At 42.3% G+C, this 18,144-nt stretch overlaps 1 protein-coding gene across 2 annotated transcripts in view; it reads left to right on the top strand.

The window, feature by feature from the left end:
• Positions 1-727: 727 nt before the first annotated feature.
• The window catches only part of ZDHHC9 (zDHHC palmitoyltransferase 9), a 57,178-nt gene continuing 39,761 nt past the window's right edge, over positions 728-18,144 (top strand). The window contains exons 1-4 of one of the 2 annotated variants that reach the window (XM_074323204.1): positions 728-914; positions 1,265-1,327; positions 2,500-2,800; positions 13,369-13,529. In XM_074323204.1, the coding sequence (XP_074179305.1) occupies positions 2,634-2,800; positions 13,369-13,529 (328 nt within the window). In that variant the 5' untranslated portion in view covers positions 728-914; positions 1,265-1,327; positions 2,500-2,633. The remainder of the gene's footprint in view (positions 915-1,264; positions 1,328-2,499; positions 2,801-13,368; positions 13,530-18,144) is intronic. The other variant, XM_019717012.2, reaches the window with a different exon arrangement.

Raw genomic sequence — 18,144 nt, 5'->3', positions numbered from 1 at the left:
TCTCAGTACTGCAAAATGATTCTATATTCTTGGGGACAGCTATTCCTTTCCAGTTCCTTTTGATATTTGTTTTGTTCTGAAAGGCTTAGAGATGCAGGCCAGGGTGACTGGGACAGAGATGGGGTCTCTAACTAGTGAATGGTACTTGGGAGGTAGAGGACTTGTTTTTATGCCATTAAAGAGTAAAATCCTGAGTCGCGGTTGCTTTCGTGCAAGTAGGGCAGCAGGCCCAAGGGCGGACCCAGTTTGGGTTGAGCACCCGGATCTGTGAGCCAGTGCTGCTTCAGCATCTCGCCGTGTGTGTGTGTGTGTGTGTGTGTGTGTGTGGGGGTGGGGGGTGGGGGGTGGGGGGGGGGGGGTGGGGGGGGTGGGGGGGGGAGGGGTGGGGGGGTGGGGGGATGGGGAGGGGGGGTGGGGGAGGCTGGTCCCGGTCCTTCCTTGTCCCATAGGCCCTACCCTTCACCTCTGTCTCTGTGTAGCTATATTAATAGAAGGCGACACTTCACGTACTGGCGCTCGGAAGCCAAAGGGAGGCTGGTAGTGGCTTGGCAGGTGGGCACGAAGCCTGGAGATGGGTGGTGGAGTGGGGTGGAGGCATCGTTGACTGGCGGTTGGAGTAGCCAATGGTAGTTCGGGGCAGGGGTGGCAGAGGCTGAAACGCGGAGGCCGATCAGCCAATGGAAGGCGAGCAACTACTGGAACGACTTGGTGACGTGAGGAGCGTTCCATTCTGCCAGCGGTGGGCTGTCGCCACAGCTGTTTTAGGGCCCCGACTGTAGGGGCCCCTTGTCAGGAGGAGGTAGCCTCCGGGCTGGGGAGGAGACGTCGCTGCCACCTCGGGCGGCAGACGCGGTCCCCTAGGACAGTCCACTCCTGCCCTCAGTGCCCCGCGGAGTTCGGGCTCCCGGGTTCAGGTAACAAGGGGGGGGAGTGGGGGTGGGGGCCCCGGGGCTTGGCCGCGTGGTGGGCTGCCAACCCCTTTGCTGCGTCGGGACGCGCGAACCTTGGCACTGCTCTGTTCAAGTCGCCAGCAGCCTAGCCCCCCAGCCGTGGGTGACTACACGTGGCGGGGCGTGTGTGAGTGTGTACGAGCTTGTGGAGGTGGCGCACGTCCCAAGCTGCCTGGGGCGGTGGTCCGCTGCGTGGCGGAGGCAGGGCTGGCCTCTTGAGGCCGCGCCCGCTGCCAGTCGCAGACTCAGGCCTCGATCCCCGGCGGGTGGGTGGGTCGCTGGTTTTGGACGGATTTTGATCTTTGTTCTCTCAGGCCCGGTTCCCCTTCCTGGTCTCTCCTCCCGCTGGGCCAGGTTATCAGGAAATTGTTTTCCAGGTTAGTTTTACACAAAGGAAGTGTTCTCTGCACCTTGGTGTCTCCTCCCCTTTCCTAAGCCCTCCACCGTCTCCTTCCTCGGCTGATCGTCTAGTCTCTATTTGGAACCTTGCCCTCTCTGACCCAGGAATGATTTCAAGTTGTTTTTTTCTCATCAGTCAGTCGGGCTGCAGGCTTCCGCTTCAGTCTTGCCAGCGTGGGGGCATGTAGTGTCAGTAAATAGAGAGCCACAGCACCACACTTGAGGGGAGGAGAAAGGGTGGCAGTGGCTGAGAAAGACTGGCCTGGGGATTCAGGATGCTAAGTAGATGAAACGTCCCAGAAAGCACCTTTATGACTGTTGTTAACTGCTGCCGTCTCCCTCTGCACCTCCCCTCCAACCCTTCCAGAACCTTTCCTGCTTAAGTCAGCCTTCCACCTACAGGTCTTTGATGTGGTTTCATTAAGATTCCTACAAATGTTAGGCTAGACCAGCAAGATTGGTTTATTTCCCAGATTCAGGGATTTACCTAGGGTTTGATTAGGGGAAATCTGTTTTGAGTAAACACAACCTGAGTATGTATCCGAAGTGTCCAGAACCTCTTAGCCCTGCCAGAGGAGGACTTGTTCCCTGATGTGATTCATATTTGAGTGGCTTATTGAAGAAAAAAGGTGAAGATGCAGAGAGGAGGGAATGGCTCCTAGGACAGAAACTACTATTATTTTTAGAATCCTCTTAATGATGATTATAAAACAATGTGGTATAGTGCAAAGTGCCCTGGACTGAAAGTCTGCACACGCATTTTCTTAGCTTAGCTTTGTGGCTGTGTGACCCTGGCTAAGTTATTTCCTCTTGCTGGTCTTCACTTTACTCATTTCCAACACAAAATAATTGGGGCTATCACCAATAAAAACCCTTCTAACTCCAAGGATCTATGATGAACAAATCATCAGTATTGAATTGGAAGCATAGGGGTTTCTTTAAGAAGATATACTAGCCCCCTTCTTTTTTTTTGAGAATCTTTAACGTTTTCTCCTTTAGAGGACAAACATAGATTGGAAATATACTTTTCCCGCTTCCTTACCCCCGCCCTTTCAGGTAGTGCTTATCTTCTGCCTCCGGGAAAGGAGGATTGAACTGCATTTTCATGTTCCTGCCTCATTTTCATGTGTGTGTGTGTGCTTTTTCTTAGGGCTAAAAATTGGACTTTTGATGATGCTTGACCCAGTGGAAGCAATAGCAGGCAACGTGATTTCAAAGCTGGGCTCAGCTTCTGTTTCTTCCCTCTTATAATCACAAAGCCCATTTGGACCCGGAATTCCAATCATGTCTGTGATCGTGGTGAGAAAGAAGGTGACACGGAAATGGGAGAAACTCCCAGGCAGGAATACCTTCTGCTGCGATGGCCGCGTCATGATGGCCCGGCAAAAGGGCATCTTCTACTTGACCCTCTTCCTCATCCTGGGGACATGTACACTCTTCTTCGCCTTCGAGTGAGTTTCCATTGAGCGGAATTGCCTGATAATGGTTGCTCTGGGTCTAGGGGAAGAACCTTCTTTCTGGGGAGTTTGTGGATGGTCCTTGGATGGTTGTCACTGTCCTCCTGAGCAGTGTCTATAGATCATGCCAAGTTAATTCATTGTTTTCTGCTTATAGCAGAGTACGTGCTGCCTAAAAAGACCAAGACTTTTGATCAATTTTATAGCATAGATTTGGGGCTATCCCAGGCACACTTGGGAAATAAAGGAGTTTGTCTTTGTTTCTCAACTCCCCTTTTCAGTGGTCTCCTTAGGTGCTTAGTGACAGACTGCCTCTGGAGCCCAGAGGCACCCTTTGTGGTCATAAGTCCACCCACTATACTCACCTATTCTGTTATTCTGGGTCCTATTTCCTTAGGGCTCAGCTCTCAGCTAACTATTAAATTGAAAAGCCAACTGAACTGGGAACATGCAGATTGGTCCCAGCCTCAGCTGTGCCACAAACTAGCTGTGTGTGTGGTACATATGTGCTTATTAAGTGTGAGTTGCTCTTTCACTCAAAATCACTCAACGTAAACAACACTATTTTGTGTGTGCTTGAAACCAACCTTGGAGTTACTTGTGTGTGTGTGTGTGTGTGTGTGTGTGTGTGTGTGTGTGTGTATGTGTATGCGTGTGTGTGATATAATGTAATAGCCAGTACTAGAGCCACCGTTTGAAGTCTGTGTAGGCCACCGTGCTAGGGAGGTGGCCAGGTGGATTCTAGGGTACTGTGACTTGACTTCTGGGTATGCTGAGAATGCTGTACACTCTAGGGATGGGAGCAATGCTAATTGGTTTGGGGTTATTATGAAGAGAGCCTTGAGGAGCCAAGAGATGTGTTAGACTGTGAGCCTGCTGTAATTGTTGTATGCTGATGACCTGGAACTAGAGCTCCCATGCTGCAGCGTGGCCATAGCAGGGAGGAGGAGGCTCCTTGGCTAGCCTTCGTGGGTAGTTAAAATGAGCTCTGGTCTCTGGGCTCATTTCTGTCCTTCTTCTGTAAGGGACTCAGGATTTCCCAGTACATCAAGAGCATTTTTTTTGGCTTATTTGCCAGACTTCTTGATGGTTGCAGCTGGCTTGAGTAACAGTAGGGAGAGGAGGGAGACCCAGTTTATGACAAGGTTAGGAAAAGTGCATTGTCAAATGAAATGCACTTTGGTTGCTGCTGCTGCCGACTTTGTGAAGTATTTGGTGAAGTCAACCAGTTTGATTATGGCTTCTTAGTTGCATCCCAGTCTGAGTTTCATGGCTGAGTGTGTGTGTGTGTGTGTGTGTGTGTGTGTGTGTGTGTACTTTTGTGTAGTACAAGTGATTATGTTCAGTTAGGCATGCATATGTATAACGTTGAAAATTTCCCCCTTTTCCTGACCCTTCTCTCCAAGTTTTCTTTGTTTTATTCCTGCCTTGCTTCTTTTTGGAAGTTCAGAGTTGAACTCTGCTGTCTATCATCCCCCCTCTCTTTTCACTCCATGCCCCACCAAATCACTAGCTCTTTTTGCCCCCCACCCCTCTGCCTTCTGGTTATTTATTTATTTAAATTGAAGTTTATTGGGGTGACAATTGTTAGTAAAGTTACATAGATTTCAGGTGTACAATTCTGTATTACATCATCTATAAATCCCACTGTGTGTTCACCACCCAGAGTCAGTTCTCCTTCCATCACCATATATTTGATCCCCTTTACCCTCATCTATCACTCCCCTCCCCCCTTACCCTCTGGTAACCACTAAACTATTGTCTGTGTTATGAGTTTTTGTTTCTCATTTGTTTGTCTTGTTCTTTTGTTGTTTTTGGTTTATATACCACATATCAGTGAAATCATATGGTTCTCTGCTTTTTCTGTCTGACTTATTTCACTTAGCATTATAATCTCAAGATCCATCCATGTTGTCACAAATGGACCTATTTCATCTTTTCTTACCACCGAATAGTATTCCATGGTTATTTTTGTGTGTGATTGGAACCATTCAAAACAGAAATATTTGTTTCTAGGCCCTGAGGGAGCTGGTAATTCTGGACCCAGGAAACCTCTGGTTTGACTGGCCAAGGGAACTTGAAATTGGGAGGTATTTGTGCCTGGCCCTTTTTGTATCTGAGAGCCAGGCAGAGTCTGATTTTCATCTGTTCCTCTTAGGCCCCGAAGGCCTCTGAAGAAAACTGCCTGTGGGATAAAGCTTATAATTAGCCAAGTTACTATTTGACAGAGGCAGGTTGAGTTCTCTACCAAGATGACTTTCCCCCCAAGTTATTTCTCATGCTTTGCCCCCAGATATGAAGGGTAAGGTTGCTTGTAAACTGCCTCGAGTTTCAGCAATAGAATGAATATTTTTTGGGGGGTAGGCCTGGGGGAGGGAGAAGGCAAGGGGGAGAAGGAAGTAAATGTATTAGCTGAAGAGTGGAATGGGGAAGTATAACTCTGACCAAAGGGGAGAAGACACTGGTGATGAATCTTTTTTACTGAGAATGGTGGAATATGTTTGTGAATGTGTGTGTGTGTGTGTGTGTGTGTGTGTGTGTGTGTGTGTGAGAGAGAGAGAGAGAGAGAGAGACAGAGAGACAGAGAGACAGAGAGACAGAGAGAGAGAGAGAGAGACTTTAGGTGCTGGCTGCCTTGTGCCTATCCAATGACAGGCTGTACGAGGGAATCCAGCATACCTCTGAAGAATGAAGTCACTTAATGGTCAACCTTTTTCTCTGGAGTCTGTAATTTACTCCCAACCACCAGCTGAGGATAGTTTCTGGGAGGCAGAATATGGGCTCCTTCATTAGTATTAGAACTTAGCGAGACCTCAGGAAGTTAGCTGATCTAGCCCCCTTCTTCAGGCAGGTAAGGGTGTCTGAAAGATCAGTGACAAAGAGCTGTCTATTTTCATCCTCAGATGGTCCAGGAGCATAGACGTCACCTGCTCTGGCTGCTGCATTTTTGCCCTGGGGAAGAGAGTCCAGATCCTGAGGCATATCTAGACTTGCATTTTAGTAACAGGGTCCTGCTTGCAGCAAGTGCTTAGGAACCAGTGTGAGTTGATGTACAGCTGTATGTGGTATAGCCCTGGGTCAGCCAGATGGCTTGGGAAATCTGGTCAGGAGTGTGGGCGCCCCTTGATTGAAAACATGCAGTGTTAGTAGTGCCAATGGACATCTTTTTATTTTTAGATCTTGCCTTTACATGTTTAGACGTCTCAAAGGAGGGACTAGTAATTTTCAGTGGACAGACAGTAGGTTGAATACATAGAATGAAAAAAGATTGTCCATCCATGTGATAGTTATCTCTGTATTCTTACAAGTGCTTCTAAAGAAGGTGGGTGGCCATCTCTCAGGATTTCTGTTACAGAGTAGATTCCTGCCCAGGATGGGAAATTGGACTAGATTATCACTAAGCCTCTTGCAACTCGCAGAGTCCAAAATTCTGTATAATTCTTGTGTCTATCTCAAAGAGTCAAATACACACATACAAAAGGAGAGAAGATTGCCAGTAGGTAGCTGTATTTAAATATATTTATGCATTTAAATGTAATTGTATCTATGGTGAATGTATTTGAATTTAAAAACAGAGTCAAAATTATACAGTGCTTAAAAAATTTCCTAATTTATTCTTAGGTATTTTGGCAATGTGAGTGTATCTGCCAGTTTCAGCTGTGAGCACATGAACCCTTCTCAGTCCTTTCTGCCTAAACCCTGTCAGCTTATGTGATGAACACATAGCCACCAGCTTGGCCGGAAATGTCAGGACACTGTAGTAGAATAACGGTGGCAACCTGTGAACTATCCAGCTACTGAAAGGCAAATGTGCTATTTAGCAAACTCCACTTCCTGATAAAGCTTGGGGAAAGGACCAAGGGCACTGTTTTCTGGAGTTGGCTCCCTAGTTGCTGCTTTTAACTTTGTGACCAGATTGCTAGTGGAGTCAAAGTCCTCAGACTTCTCTTGTGACAAGAATGACTATGTGATTCTTGACCCCTGAAGTAGAAGCTATTTGCTGCTATGATCAGTGCTTATGCCTCACTGTGCTGTATATAGAGGAAATCTTATCAAGGCACTATCAAACCCTGCTGCACTGACCCTCATGGGTGCTTGTGAGGTACAGAGGAGTAATTGAATTGAATGAACTGAAAAAAGCTTTGTAGTGCTACTTAGTCAGTGTCTCAGTCCTAGCCTATCCAAATTCTACCTCTTTCAAGCCCTTTCTTGAGTCTTCATGAAAACTTTCCAGTAATTTCTGCATCCGTAGGACTAAATGTACATACAACTCATTTAACATATAATCATTTGACATTTCTTATATTTCTGAATTCTATGGTTATTATACTTTGAGCTAGTTCAATGTCAGGGACTATCTCCTATGTCTATGTGGCCTCCACAGTGCCCTCCACCAGGCCTTATATAGAGTAGGTAGTCAATAAATGTTGCAGAATTAATACATTCTGGATGCACTTAAAATATAACAGTCTTTACTCACAGAATCATAGAATACTAGAGCTGGAAGGGGCCTTGGAGACTATCCCCACCCTTTTGCAGGTGAAGAAACCAGGCCCAGAAAGTGAAGTTACTTTAAGATTGGTTGGCCAGCCCGATGCCTCTATATGACACTATCTTTCATCTCATTGTTAGCTTTTGAATATGGAGTCCTGAAGATATTCAGATTACTAAAGATGCACATAGTGCCCAATGCTAGACCAGTATCTTATATGTCCTTTCTAGCTAGTGTTTGTTACATATGTTACATAGTGGCATCTAGGTTATTTGGGCCTCCCAGCTCATGCTTGTAGAAAATGAAGGCATGTTTGTGGAACACTGACAGCATTCTGGAATGAACAGGGAATCCCATCTGAAAGTAAGGTTTGTGAGTTATGAGGGACCATCACCTCTTTGGCCACTGCTAATCTCTGCTGCCAGAGTCAGGATGGTTCAGAGGAAAAGTAAGTCATGTGTGCTCCCTGCCTTGTTACTCTGTGGATAATCCTGATGAAAGGGCACCATGTCCCTGAGAGCAGATGGAAGAGAAAAGGCAATCTGACAACACAGAGTTACCAGGTTTGAGAAGACATATGCAGACCAAAGCCAAACTCTGATGTCGCAGAATATCTGTGCTTATAATGATGAGGTCTAGGTTCCTGAAGTTCCTAAGGTGAGTTTGGGAAGAGGAAAAAGGGACTTTATCATGATCTCTAACCCAGAGATAATTCTCTGGAGAATTGCTTTGTGGGGGTTCAGTCTTATGCTTCATTTAGCCCAAGATTCTGTCTGTGACTTGGCCAACCAAATCACGGTTTTAGAAAGGCGTAGTTGCTTCTTTGATATCAATCTGTTACAGTACTTAGCTAAGTTGAACTTCATGATAAAGCATGTTCCTGGAGAAAGGTTGAGTTGTATGTCTCCTGAAGAGTGTGCTTTCCTTTAACAATTCTTTGTGGTTCTGTCATTCAGAATTTATCTGTATATTTCAGCTTTTACTACCTTTTATGGTAACAAGTTTCACACTGTCAGTCTCCACTGAATACATCTCTCATCTTTTCAGAATCTCTTAATTGAGTATAGTGGTCTTCTATTTTGAGAAAGTGAGCACAAAGAACAGGGATGTCCCCCAGCTTGCTGATAACAGTTGAGATGTTTATTGAGGGAGAGAAGAGAACTAAATCTTTCTCCTCAGAGAATATTGTGTTTAAGAACAAAGGAGGCACCTTACGCTTCTTGCAACAGCAAGAAGCTAGTAAATACAGGGTAATTGGGGGGATGCGTCTGGATCTGAGCAATGAGAAGACATGAACCTTATGATGATGATTAGATAAGGTCATTTACTAAAGAACCTCAGAATACTGTCCTGTGGAGTTTGGGTCTTAATATTATAGGCAGCAGGAACTTGTTCTAAGTTCTCGAGCAGGAGTATATTAAAAATGAAATTTGTTATTTGTTATATTTGAAATTTGTTATATTTGTTATAATTGAAATGTAAAATTTGTTATTATAACTGAAATTTGGCAACTACCCTGTTTCCCCGAAAATAAGACCTAGCCGGACAGTCAGCTCTAATGTGTCTTTTGGAGCAAAAATTAATATAAGACCCGATAATTTATATTATATTATATTATATTATATTATATTATATTATATTATATTATATTATATTATATTATATTATATAAGACCCGGTCTTATATCATAGTAAAATAAGACAGGGTCTTATATTAATTTTTGCTCCAAAAGACGCATTTGAGCTGATTGTCCAGCTACGTCTTATTTTCGGGGAAACACGGTACTTAGCAGGTTTGCCTGAATAGAGACTTTGGCCCTCCTTAGTGAGAGGATGGCTCATCATACCAGGATTGAAAATGTCCACTTGGTTAATTTTCCCCATTGCTACTGGTGCAAAACAGTTATACATTTTCCTCTAACCTTCCCATATCAGTAAATCTAGAGACTGGTTTTAAATTATGTTTTTAGGAAAATTTTTCCCTCTCAGAAAACTCTGAATGTTATCAGAAGAACCTTGAACCACTCTTATGGGTGGTTCTACATGTTTACTATGCTCTAGATGTAGGTACTATGTAAGAGGGAGACAGATAGCCGTCCATATCAGGGAGGACTTATAGCAAAGGTTTATTTCTATTATATGGTACCAAGGGCTATTGTGTGTCTCTAATCCTTGGGTGCTTCCTGTTGTACCAAGCACAGCTCTTCCTTAAAGCGATCCTTAACAGCTGCTATGGGAGCAGTTTCAAGCAGCCACCAGCTTCCCAAGGGAGCTCTTCTCTGACCACTTAAATACTCCTTAGAATCTGAATCACCATCTTAACACTTGATTATTGGTCTTACCTTATTCTTTAGCTGTTTCATATGTTAGTTATGTTTTTCCCAACAACATTAACTCCTATTTCTCTGTTCTTCATTCGTTAGACCCACAAACACTTGTTGGCTGATTGATTGTACTGATCAAAGAGCAACAATGAAAAACATAGCAAGAAAGCTGCGAGAAAGATTTAGAAGAAGAGCATTGTATAGATAACCAGTGCATATTGCCAGTCTGTGAGGCAGAGGCCTGCCATGGAATCTGTCTGGTTCTTACCAGCTCCACTCAGGAATCTCTTTTGAGATTTTTCGTGTGAATTGAAGTCTGTGGCATTATCATTGTCCCTCCAATGAACTAGCATGATGGGGTGGGGGATGGGACATGACACACCAGCTCAGCCTGGCAGTGCTAGTTACCGCTGGTCAGTACCACCATGTGGATCATGGGACATACGGGAGTCCAGTCATCTAACCCAGCTATGGAAGCCTGAGGCCAGTCAAGAAGTTGGTAGAGGATGACTTCAAATGACAGTGCCTCTTGAGATGGCAGAAATGAAGACTAAATGGGGACATGGTTGCATTTATAAAATTCATAAGGGAGAAACTTCTAACCCCCTGTAAAAGGGAAGGCTTCTTGATACTTTGAAGACAAAGGAGAGTTGTGTTTCTAGAAATGTATGGATATCATTATTCTAAGAAGTGATATTGATAGAAAGCAGTAGGGAGTTTCAAAAACAGCTTATATTTGTGGATGATAGATCCAATTTTTCTTTAAGAAAAACTAATGATGTTTGACAATACTCCTGACTTTTGAGGTCGATATTGGGAATTACCACTAAATCTTCACATAGCTTATTCCTGTCAAAGACAGATCTCTAGCTTACTGCAATGATGGGACTAACCTGGGGGGGTATTTTTGATCATAACTATTAAAGATAGGCATGATGGGTTGTAGTTCACAACAGTTTTAGCTGCTGGCTCTCTAAGTTTCCTCTTACTTGGAGTAGAAAGGCCCTGTTGGTCCCACATCTGCCTTTCCAGCCACGCCCACTCACTTGCAACAACTGGCTGCCTCATCTCTGGAGAACAATACAATGGGCCTGTTGTGTACTTGTTGACATACAGAGTGGATTGTTTTAGCAGGTGCAGAATATAGTCTGTGTGGAGATTACAGAGATCTTTATCTGTGATGGCATAGTGTAATTCAAATCTAAGTTGTCCTTTGTCCGATTGACAAGCAGGTGCTGGAACAGGCCTTAGTTAAGCTCGGGCAGACCCTTCTGTGCATGGGGGCAACATTAAATTGTGTGTGTGCGTGTGTGTGGTTGTTCAACTCTCTCTGTATCTTTTCCCCATAATAAAACAATTTAAACTCCCTTTGGTGTCTAGTCAGATGGCTCTAATTTTTCTAAGGCTTTTGATTGGAGACTACACATCGGTGCAGTTTGAGTCCTGGAGACATCACTTCTTTGTTCTGTTTTCTGTTAGTGTGGTAACTTCACTTGTTTATGAAATGGAGCCTCGTGTTTCTCCTGTGGCCTTTGGGTCCCTGATAAGTGAAGGTGACTTTCGTTTCTGAATTCACTTCTTGATTATGTGTACCAGTGAAGGGGAACAATGGAAAAGAGGGTAATCCACACAAGGACCTTAATTACCGTAAACTCAGCCAGATCTTTAGTTCTCCAAATGGTTTCCCTGCCCTTGGTGTTTAGGAGAAGGAAGTAAATCATACAAAAGCAGGCTAAGACCAAGGGTTTTGTTAAAACATACAAGCAGACAAGCAAAAAAAAAAAGCCACAAAAATCATTTTGCAAGTTCACTACATATGTTCACGTTCATGACAGATGGTTCAGCCTAATATTACAGTTGATTTGCATCGCCATCAGTTGTGTGTGGGGTGGGGACTCAGGGGAGGATCTCATAGGGATTGTTCTAAAACTGCAGCGAGGGGGCGGCCGGTTAGCTCAGTTGGTTAGAGCGTGGTGCTCTTAACAAGGTTGCCGGTTCGATCCCCTCATGGGCCACTGTGAGCTGCGCCCTCCACAACTAGACTGAAACAACTACTTGACTTGGAGCTGATGGGTCCTGGAAAAACACACTTAAATAAATAAAAGTTAAAAATAAAAATAAAACTGCAGTGAATGTAGAACCCAGGTTAAAGGTTTGCTTGATCCCCATGCCCATGAGGTAAGCCTTTTTCTTCCTTAGCTTACTTTTTTCTGCTCTCCTTCTGGCCCTTGCTCATCCACTTATAGTCTGAATGCAAGAAAAGATCTCTGTGTTGAAGGAGAAAATGTGCCTCAGGAAGAGGAGAATAAAAATAGGTCAGTGATAATTCTCATCACATATTCCTATTTGGTTTGAAATTCAGTTAGACTCAACAAGTATTTGTTGATAGCTTCTTTATCCCCATTGTCTTAAGCTCTGGGAGATAGAAAACCATGAAGATAATGTTAATAGCTGACATTTATTTAACATTTGCTGTGTGTCAAGTGCAGTTCTAAGCACATTATTTATATCCATGCATTTGATCCATACAATGATCCCATGAAATACTATTATTCTCATTTCACAGATAAAGAGACCAAAGTTAACTAAGTTTTCCAACAAAGAACCAGTAGAGCCAGAATTCAAATACAAGCATTCCTGCTCCAAAAAGACAAGTTTCTTGCTCTTATGAAGTCCAGTTGGGGGGAGATGAGGTTAACATAGTGAAAAACAACTAGGAAACAATACAAGGCTCTAGCAGTGAGGATGACAGGGGCAGAGAAGGGAGAGATTAATGCAGTTTAGGATAGGCATTTTGGAGGAGGCAAGACCTCTCTCAATCCCAGATTTTCATCTATCAAGTGGGTATAGTAGACTCTGCCTCATAGATTTAGTGTGAGAGTTGGATGAGATGAAGCATGAGAAGAGCTTAGTGCAGTGCTTGGCATATGGTGAGTGCTCAATAAATTATGGTTGTGATGATGACAATGATGGCATTGATGTCTCTGGGACCTGAAAGATGAGTAGGACTGGGGCTATCCAAACAGGAAGAGGAATGGCCTTCCAGGTGAATTATGAGGAGAGAGAGAAGCAAACATGATGTTGGAAAGGGGTACTTAGGAGATACAATTTTCTTATTTCCTTATAGTCACTAGTCACCTACTAGCTGAGCTAATTGAGAGCAGAGGAATGGATGTTGCAAAGTCAATTGGCAGCCTTGAAGATTTTCATTGGCCTAGAAGCACACTGGACATACTTTCTGTCTGACACTGGGACCCTACTTCATGACTAGTCCTCATCTTTTCTTCCTCCTCCTGTAGCTCAGGCCTAATGCCAGATCCAGATGAATGGGTATGAAAAGCTCCTGACATTCCCAGTGGATACGAAAAGCTGTAGACATTACTAGAATGAAAGCAGCTTGTGGTACTTGCAAGTTCTGGCTCAGTTGCTTCCCTGACCGTTCCTGAGGCACAGGGGAAATGCGGCTCCTGGCAGGCTGACAAGAGGGACTGGGCTTGGGGGTAAGAGATCCCTTGAAACTGTCTTCTGTATGTTATAGGTGGTATCAATCATTTATTTGTTGAGTCCCTACTATGTACAGAACCGTGTGTTAGGAGTTTTGGGTTATTCAACCGAAGTAAAATGCGTGGTCCTTGCCCCCAGTGTACTGATGATTTTGTCGTGGAGATCAGATTGACATACTGGTAATGATTCAAGGTCAGCATAGGGTAGGTATAACTAAATATTCAATTGCCTGCTTTTTTCAGATGCCGCTACCTGGCTGTCCAGCTGTCTCCTGCCATCCCTGTGTTTGCTGCCATGCTCTTCCTTTTCTCCATGGCTACACTGTTGAGGACCAGCTTTAGTGACCCTGGAGTGATTCCTCGTGCCCTACCAGATGAAGCAGCTTTCATAGAAATGGAGATAGGTGAGTTTAATAACTGGCAAGACACTGCAGTGGGTAGTTTTAATCAGCAAGGGAAAGGAATCATAATAATAGTTGCAGATTAACAATCACTTCTAGGCTTTTCCCTCTAAGATCCTGAATCTAAGATCATGACCACCCTATGAATTTGGTTAGGCAGGTGTAGCAAGATTTGAAAGTCATATGCTTCCTTTTTCCCTGTGTTGGGTTGCATTTCAGAAGGCATTTGTTACCAAGGTCTGATGCACTGTTTCTGAAAGGATTTCTTTTTGAAAGCTATAAACCTTATCTTCATAAAAATATTTTTATATGTGTGCACATATATACAATTTTGGATACAATTCCAGAGATTCATAGATCTTTTGAAGCACATTCATGGGCCCCTGACCAAGAAATCCTGATTTAGGTGAACACATAAGGTGAGAGGAGACAGCTATGGTGCCAGGAAACATTGAGAGGTCTACGTATGGTATGAGAGCAGTTGCAGGCTCATGACAGAGCAGTCTGCAGCTCAGGGTAGAACTTCTTTGGGTCAGAGATAAAGTACTACCATTATCCAGGAGCAAGGTGGCTTCGAGAACTGAAGTAGAACTTCCCAGGAGTAGAGGAGGGGATGTCCTGGGAGCTCACATTGGGAAAGAAGGCTATGATGTCAGTGCTAGTAGGGACTGGGAGCCCAACAGACCCAACAGCAGTACCTGCCTAAATTGTTCTCAAGTCCGGTACCCCAGTAGCTTGAGTCAGCATTCTCAGGACTTGTAAGACTAAAAGCTATGCCAATGGAGCATCAGTCTGTGGTTAGCCTTTGGTTCTTTTTTAAAAATTATTTTTTTTCAGTTACAGTTGACATTCACTATTATTTATATTAGTTTCAGATGTACAGCATTGTGGTTGCACATTTATGTAATTTACACAATGAACCTCCGATTGGTGTAGTACACCCTTGGCATGGCATGATATATTTTTGTTTAGACATTATTGACTATATTCTCTATGCTGTACTTTACATCTCCATGACTATTTTGTAATTACCAATTGGTATTTCTAAATCCTTCCACCTTTTTCATCTAGCTTCCCTCTGGCAACCGTCAGTTTGTTCTTTGTATCTATGAATCTGTTTCTATTTTGTTTGTTTGTTTATTTTGTTCTTTATATTCCACATATAAGTGAGATCATATAGTATTTGTCTTTCTCTGTCGGACTTATTTTACTTAGCATGATACCCTCTAGGTGCGTCCATGTTGTTGCAAATGATAAGATTTCATTCTTTTTTGTGGCTCAGTAGTATTCCTTTGTATACACGTACCACCTCTTCTTTTTCCAAACATACATTGATGGGCACTTGGGTTGATTCCATATCTTGGCTATTATAAATAGTGCTTCAATGAACATAGGGGTGCATGTATCTTTTTGAATTAATGTTTTGGATTTCTTCAGATAAATACCCAGAACTGGATTTGCTCGGTCATAAAGCAGTTTTACTTTTTTAAAATTTATTGGGTGACAATTGTTAGTGACATTACATAGATTTCAGGTGTACAATTCTGTATTACATCATCTATAAATCCCATTGTGTGTTCACCACCCAGAGTCAGTTCTCCTTCCATCACCATATATTTGATCCCCCTTACCCTCATCTCCCACCCTCCACCCCCCTTACCCTCTGGTAACCACTAAACTATTGTCTGTGTCTATGAGTTTATGTTTCTCATGTGTTTGTCTTGTTCTTTTGTTGTTTTTGGTTTATATACCACATATCAGTGAAATGACATGGTTCTTTGCTTTTTCTGTCTGATTTATTTCGCTCAGCATTACACTCTCAAGATCCATCCATGTTGTCACAAATGTTCCTATATCATCTTTTCTTACCGCCGAATAGTATTCCACTGTGTATATATACCACAACTTCTTTATCCATTCATCTATCGAAGGACATTTTGGTTGTTTCCATGTCTTGGCCACCGTAAACAAAGCTGCAATGAACATTGGAGCACACGTGTCTTTATCTATAAATGTTTTCAGATTTTTGGGTAGATACCCAGGAGAGGGATTGCTGGGTCATATGGTAATTCTATTCGTAAGTTTTTGAGGAACCTCCACACTGCCTTCCATAATGGCTGCACCAGTCTGCATTCCACCAACAGTGTATGAGGGTTCCTTTTTCTCCACAGCCTCTCCAACACTTGTTACTATTTGTCTTGTTGATGATAGCCATTCTGACTGGGGTGAGGTGATATCTCATTGTGGTTTTGATTTGCATTTCTCTGATGATTAGTGATGTTGAGCATTTTTTCATATGTCTATTTGCCATTTGTATGTCCTCTTTGGAGAAATGTCTCTTCAGGTCCTCTGCCCACTTTTCAATTGGGTTGTTTGTTTTTTGTTGTTGAGTTGCATGAGTTCCTTGTATATTTTGGATATTAGCCCCTATCGGAGGCACTGTTTGCAAAAATCTTCTCCCATTCAGTTGGTTGCCTCTTTATTTTGTTGATGGTTTCTTTTGCTGTGCAGAAGCTTTTAAGTTTCATATAGTCCCATTCATTTATTATCGCTTTTACTTCCATTGCCTTTAGAGTCAAATTCATAAAATGCTCTTTGAACCCAAGGTCCATAAGTTTAGTACCTATGTTTTCTTCTATGCAGTTTATTGTGTCAGGTCTTATGCTTAAGTCTTTGATCCATTTTGAATTAACTTTGGTACATGGTGACAATAGCAGTCCAGTTTCATTCTTTTGCACGTGGCTATCCAATTCTCCCAGCACCACTTATTGAAGAGGCTGTCTTTGCTCCATTGTATGTTTTTAGCTTCTTTGTCAAAAATTATCTGTCCATATTTATGTGGTTTTATTTCTGGGTGCTCAATTCTATTCCATTGGTCTATGTGTCTGTTTTTCTGCCAAAACCATGCTGTTTTGATTATTGTAGCCCTGTAGTACAAGCTAAAGTCAGGGAGTGTGATACCTCCAGTATTGTTCTTTTTTCTTAAGATTGCTTTGGCTATTCGGGGTCTTTTGTGGTTGCAAACAAATTGATGATTTTTTTGTCCTATTTCTTTAAAAAATGCCATTGGGATTTTGATGGGGATTGCATTGAATCTGTATATTGCTTTGGGTAATATGGCCATTTTAACTATGTTGATTCTTCCAATCCATGAGCACGGAATGTCTTTCCATTTCTTTGTGTCTTCTTCAATTTCTTTCAAAAAAGTCTTATAGTTTTCAGCATATAGGTCTTTCACATCCTTGGTTAAGTTTATTCCTAGGTATTTTATTCTTTTTGCTGCAATTGCAAATGGAATTGTTTTTTGTATTTCTTTTTCTGAGATTTCATTGTTAGTATATAGGAAAGCAATGGACTTTTGTACGTTGAATTTGTAGCCAGCAACTTTACTGTATTCGTTGATTGTTTCTAATAGCTTTTTGGTGTAGTCTTTAGGATTTACTATATATAGCATCATGTCGTCTGCAAAGAGTGATAATTTAACTTCTTCATTCCCAACTTGGATGCCTTTTATTTCTTTCTCTTGCCTGATTGTTCTGGCAAGGACTTCCAACACTATGTTGAAAAGCAGAGGTGATAGAGGACAGCCCTGTCGTGTTCCTGAACGTAGAGCAAAGGGCTTCAGTTTTTCACCATTAATTATGAGATTAGCTGAGGGCTTGTCATATATGGCCTTTATTATGTTAAGGTATTTTCCTTCTATACCTATTTTATTAAGTGTTTTAATCATAAATGGATGTTGCATGTTGTCAAATACTTTTTCTGCATCAATTGATGTACTCATATGATTTTTGTCCTTTATTTTGTTTATGTGATTTATCACATTGATGGATTTGCGGATGTTGAACCATCGTTACTGGTGATCTGTCTGTTTAGATTTTCCAGTTCTTCATGGTTCAGCCTTGGAAGGCTATATTTTTCTAAGAACTTTTCCATTTCTTCTAGGTTATTGAATTTGGTGGCATATAGTCCTGCATAGTATTCTTGAATGATCCTTTGTATTTCTGTGGTGTCCGTGATAACTTCCTCTTTTTCATTTCTGATTTTGTTAATTAGTGTCTTCTCTCTTTTAATCTTAGTGAGTCTAGCCAGGGGTTTGTCAATTTTGTTAATCTTTCCAAAGAACCAGCTCTTTGTCACATTAATTTTTTCTATTGTCTTTTTATTCTCTATTTCATTTAGTTATGCTCTGATTTTTGTTATTTCCATACTTCTGCTGACCTTGGGTTTCGCTTGTTCTTCTTTTTCTAGTTCTTTACGGTGTAACTTGATGTTATTTATTTGGGATTTTTCTTGTTTCTTGAGATAGGCCTGTAATGATATAAATTTCCCTCTTAAAACTGCTTTCACTGCATCCCAAAAATTTTGGTAGGATATATTTTCATTGTCATTTGTTTCTATGTATCTTTTTATCTCTCCTCTAATTTCTTCTTTGACCCATTCGTTCTTTAAAAGCATGTTGTTTAATCTCCATATATTTGTGTTTTTTCCTGCTTTCTTTTTGCAGTTGATATCCAATTTCAAAACCTTGTGATCAGAGAATATGCTTGGTATGATTTCAATCTTCTTAAATTTGCTGAGGCTGATTTTATGGTCTATCCTTGAGAATGTTCCATGT

This window comes from Rhinolophus sinicus, chromosome X (genome assembly GCF_036562045.2).
Source record: "Rhinolophus sinicus isolate RSC01 chromosome X, ASM3656204v1, whole genome shotgun sequence".
In the NCBI taxonomy this organism is placed as follows: domain Eukaryota; kingdom Metazoa; phylum Chordata; class Mammalia; order Chiroptera; family Rhinolophidae; genus Rhinolophus; species Rhinolophus sinicus.
This window is presented reverse-complemented; position numbering and strand designations above follow the sequence as displayed.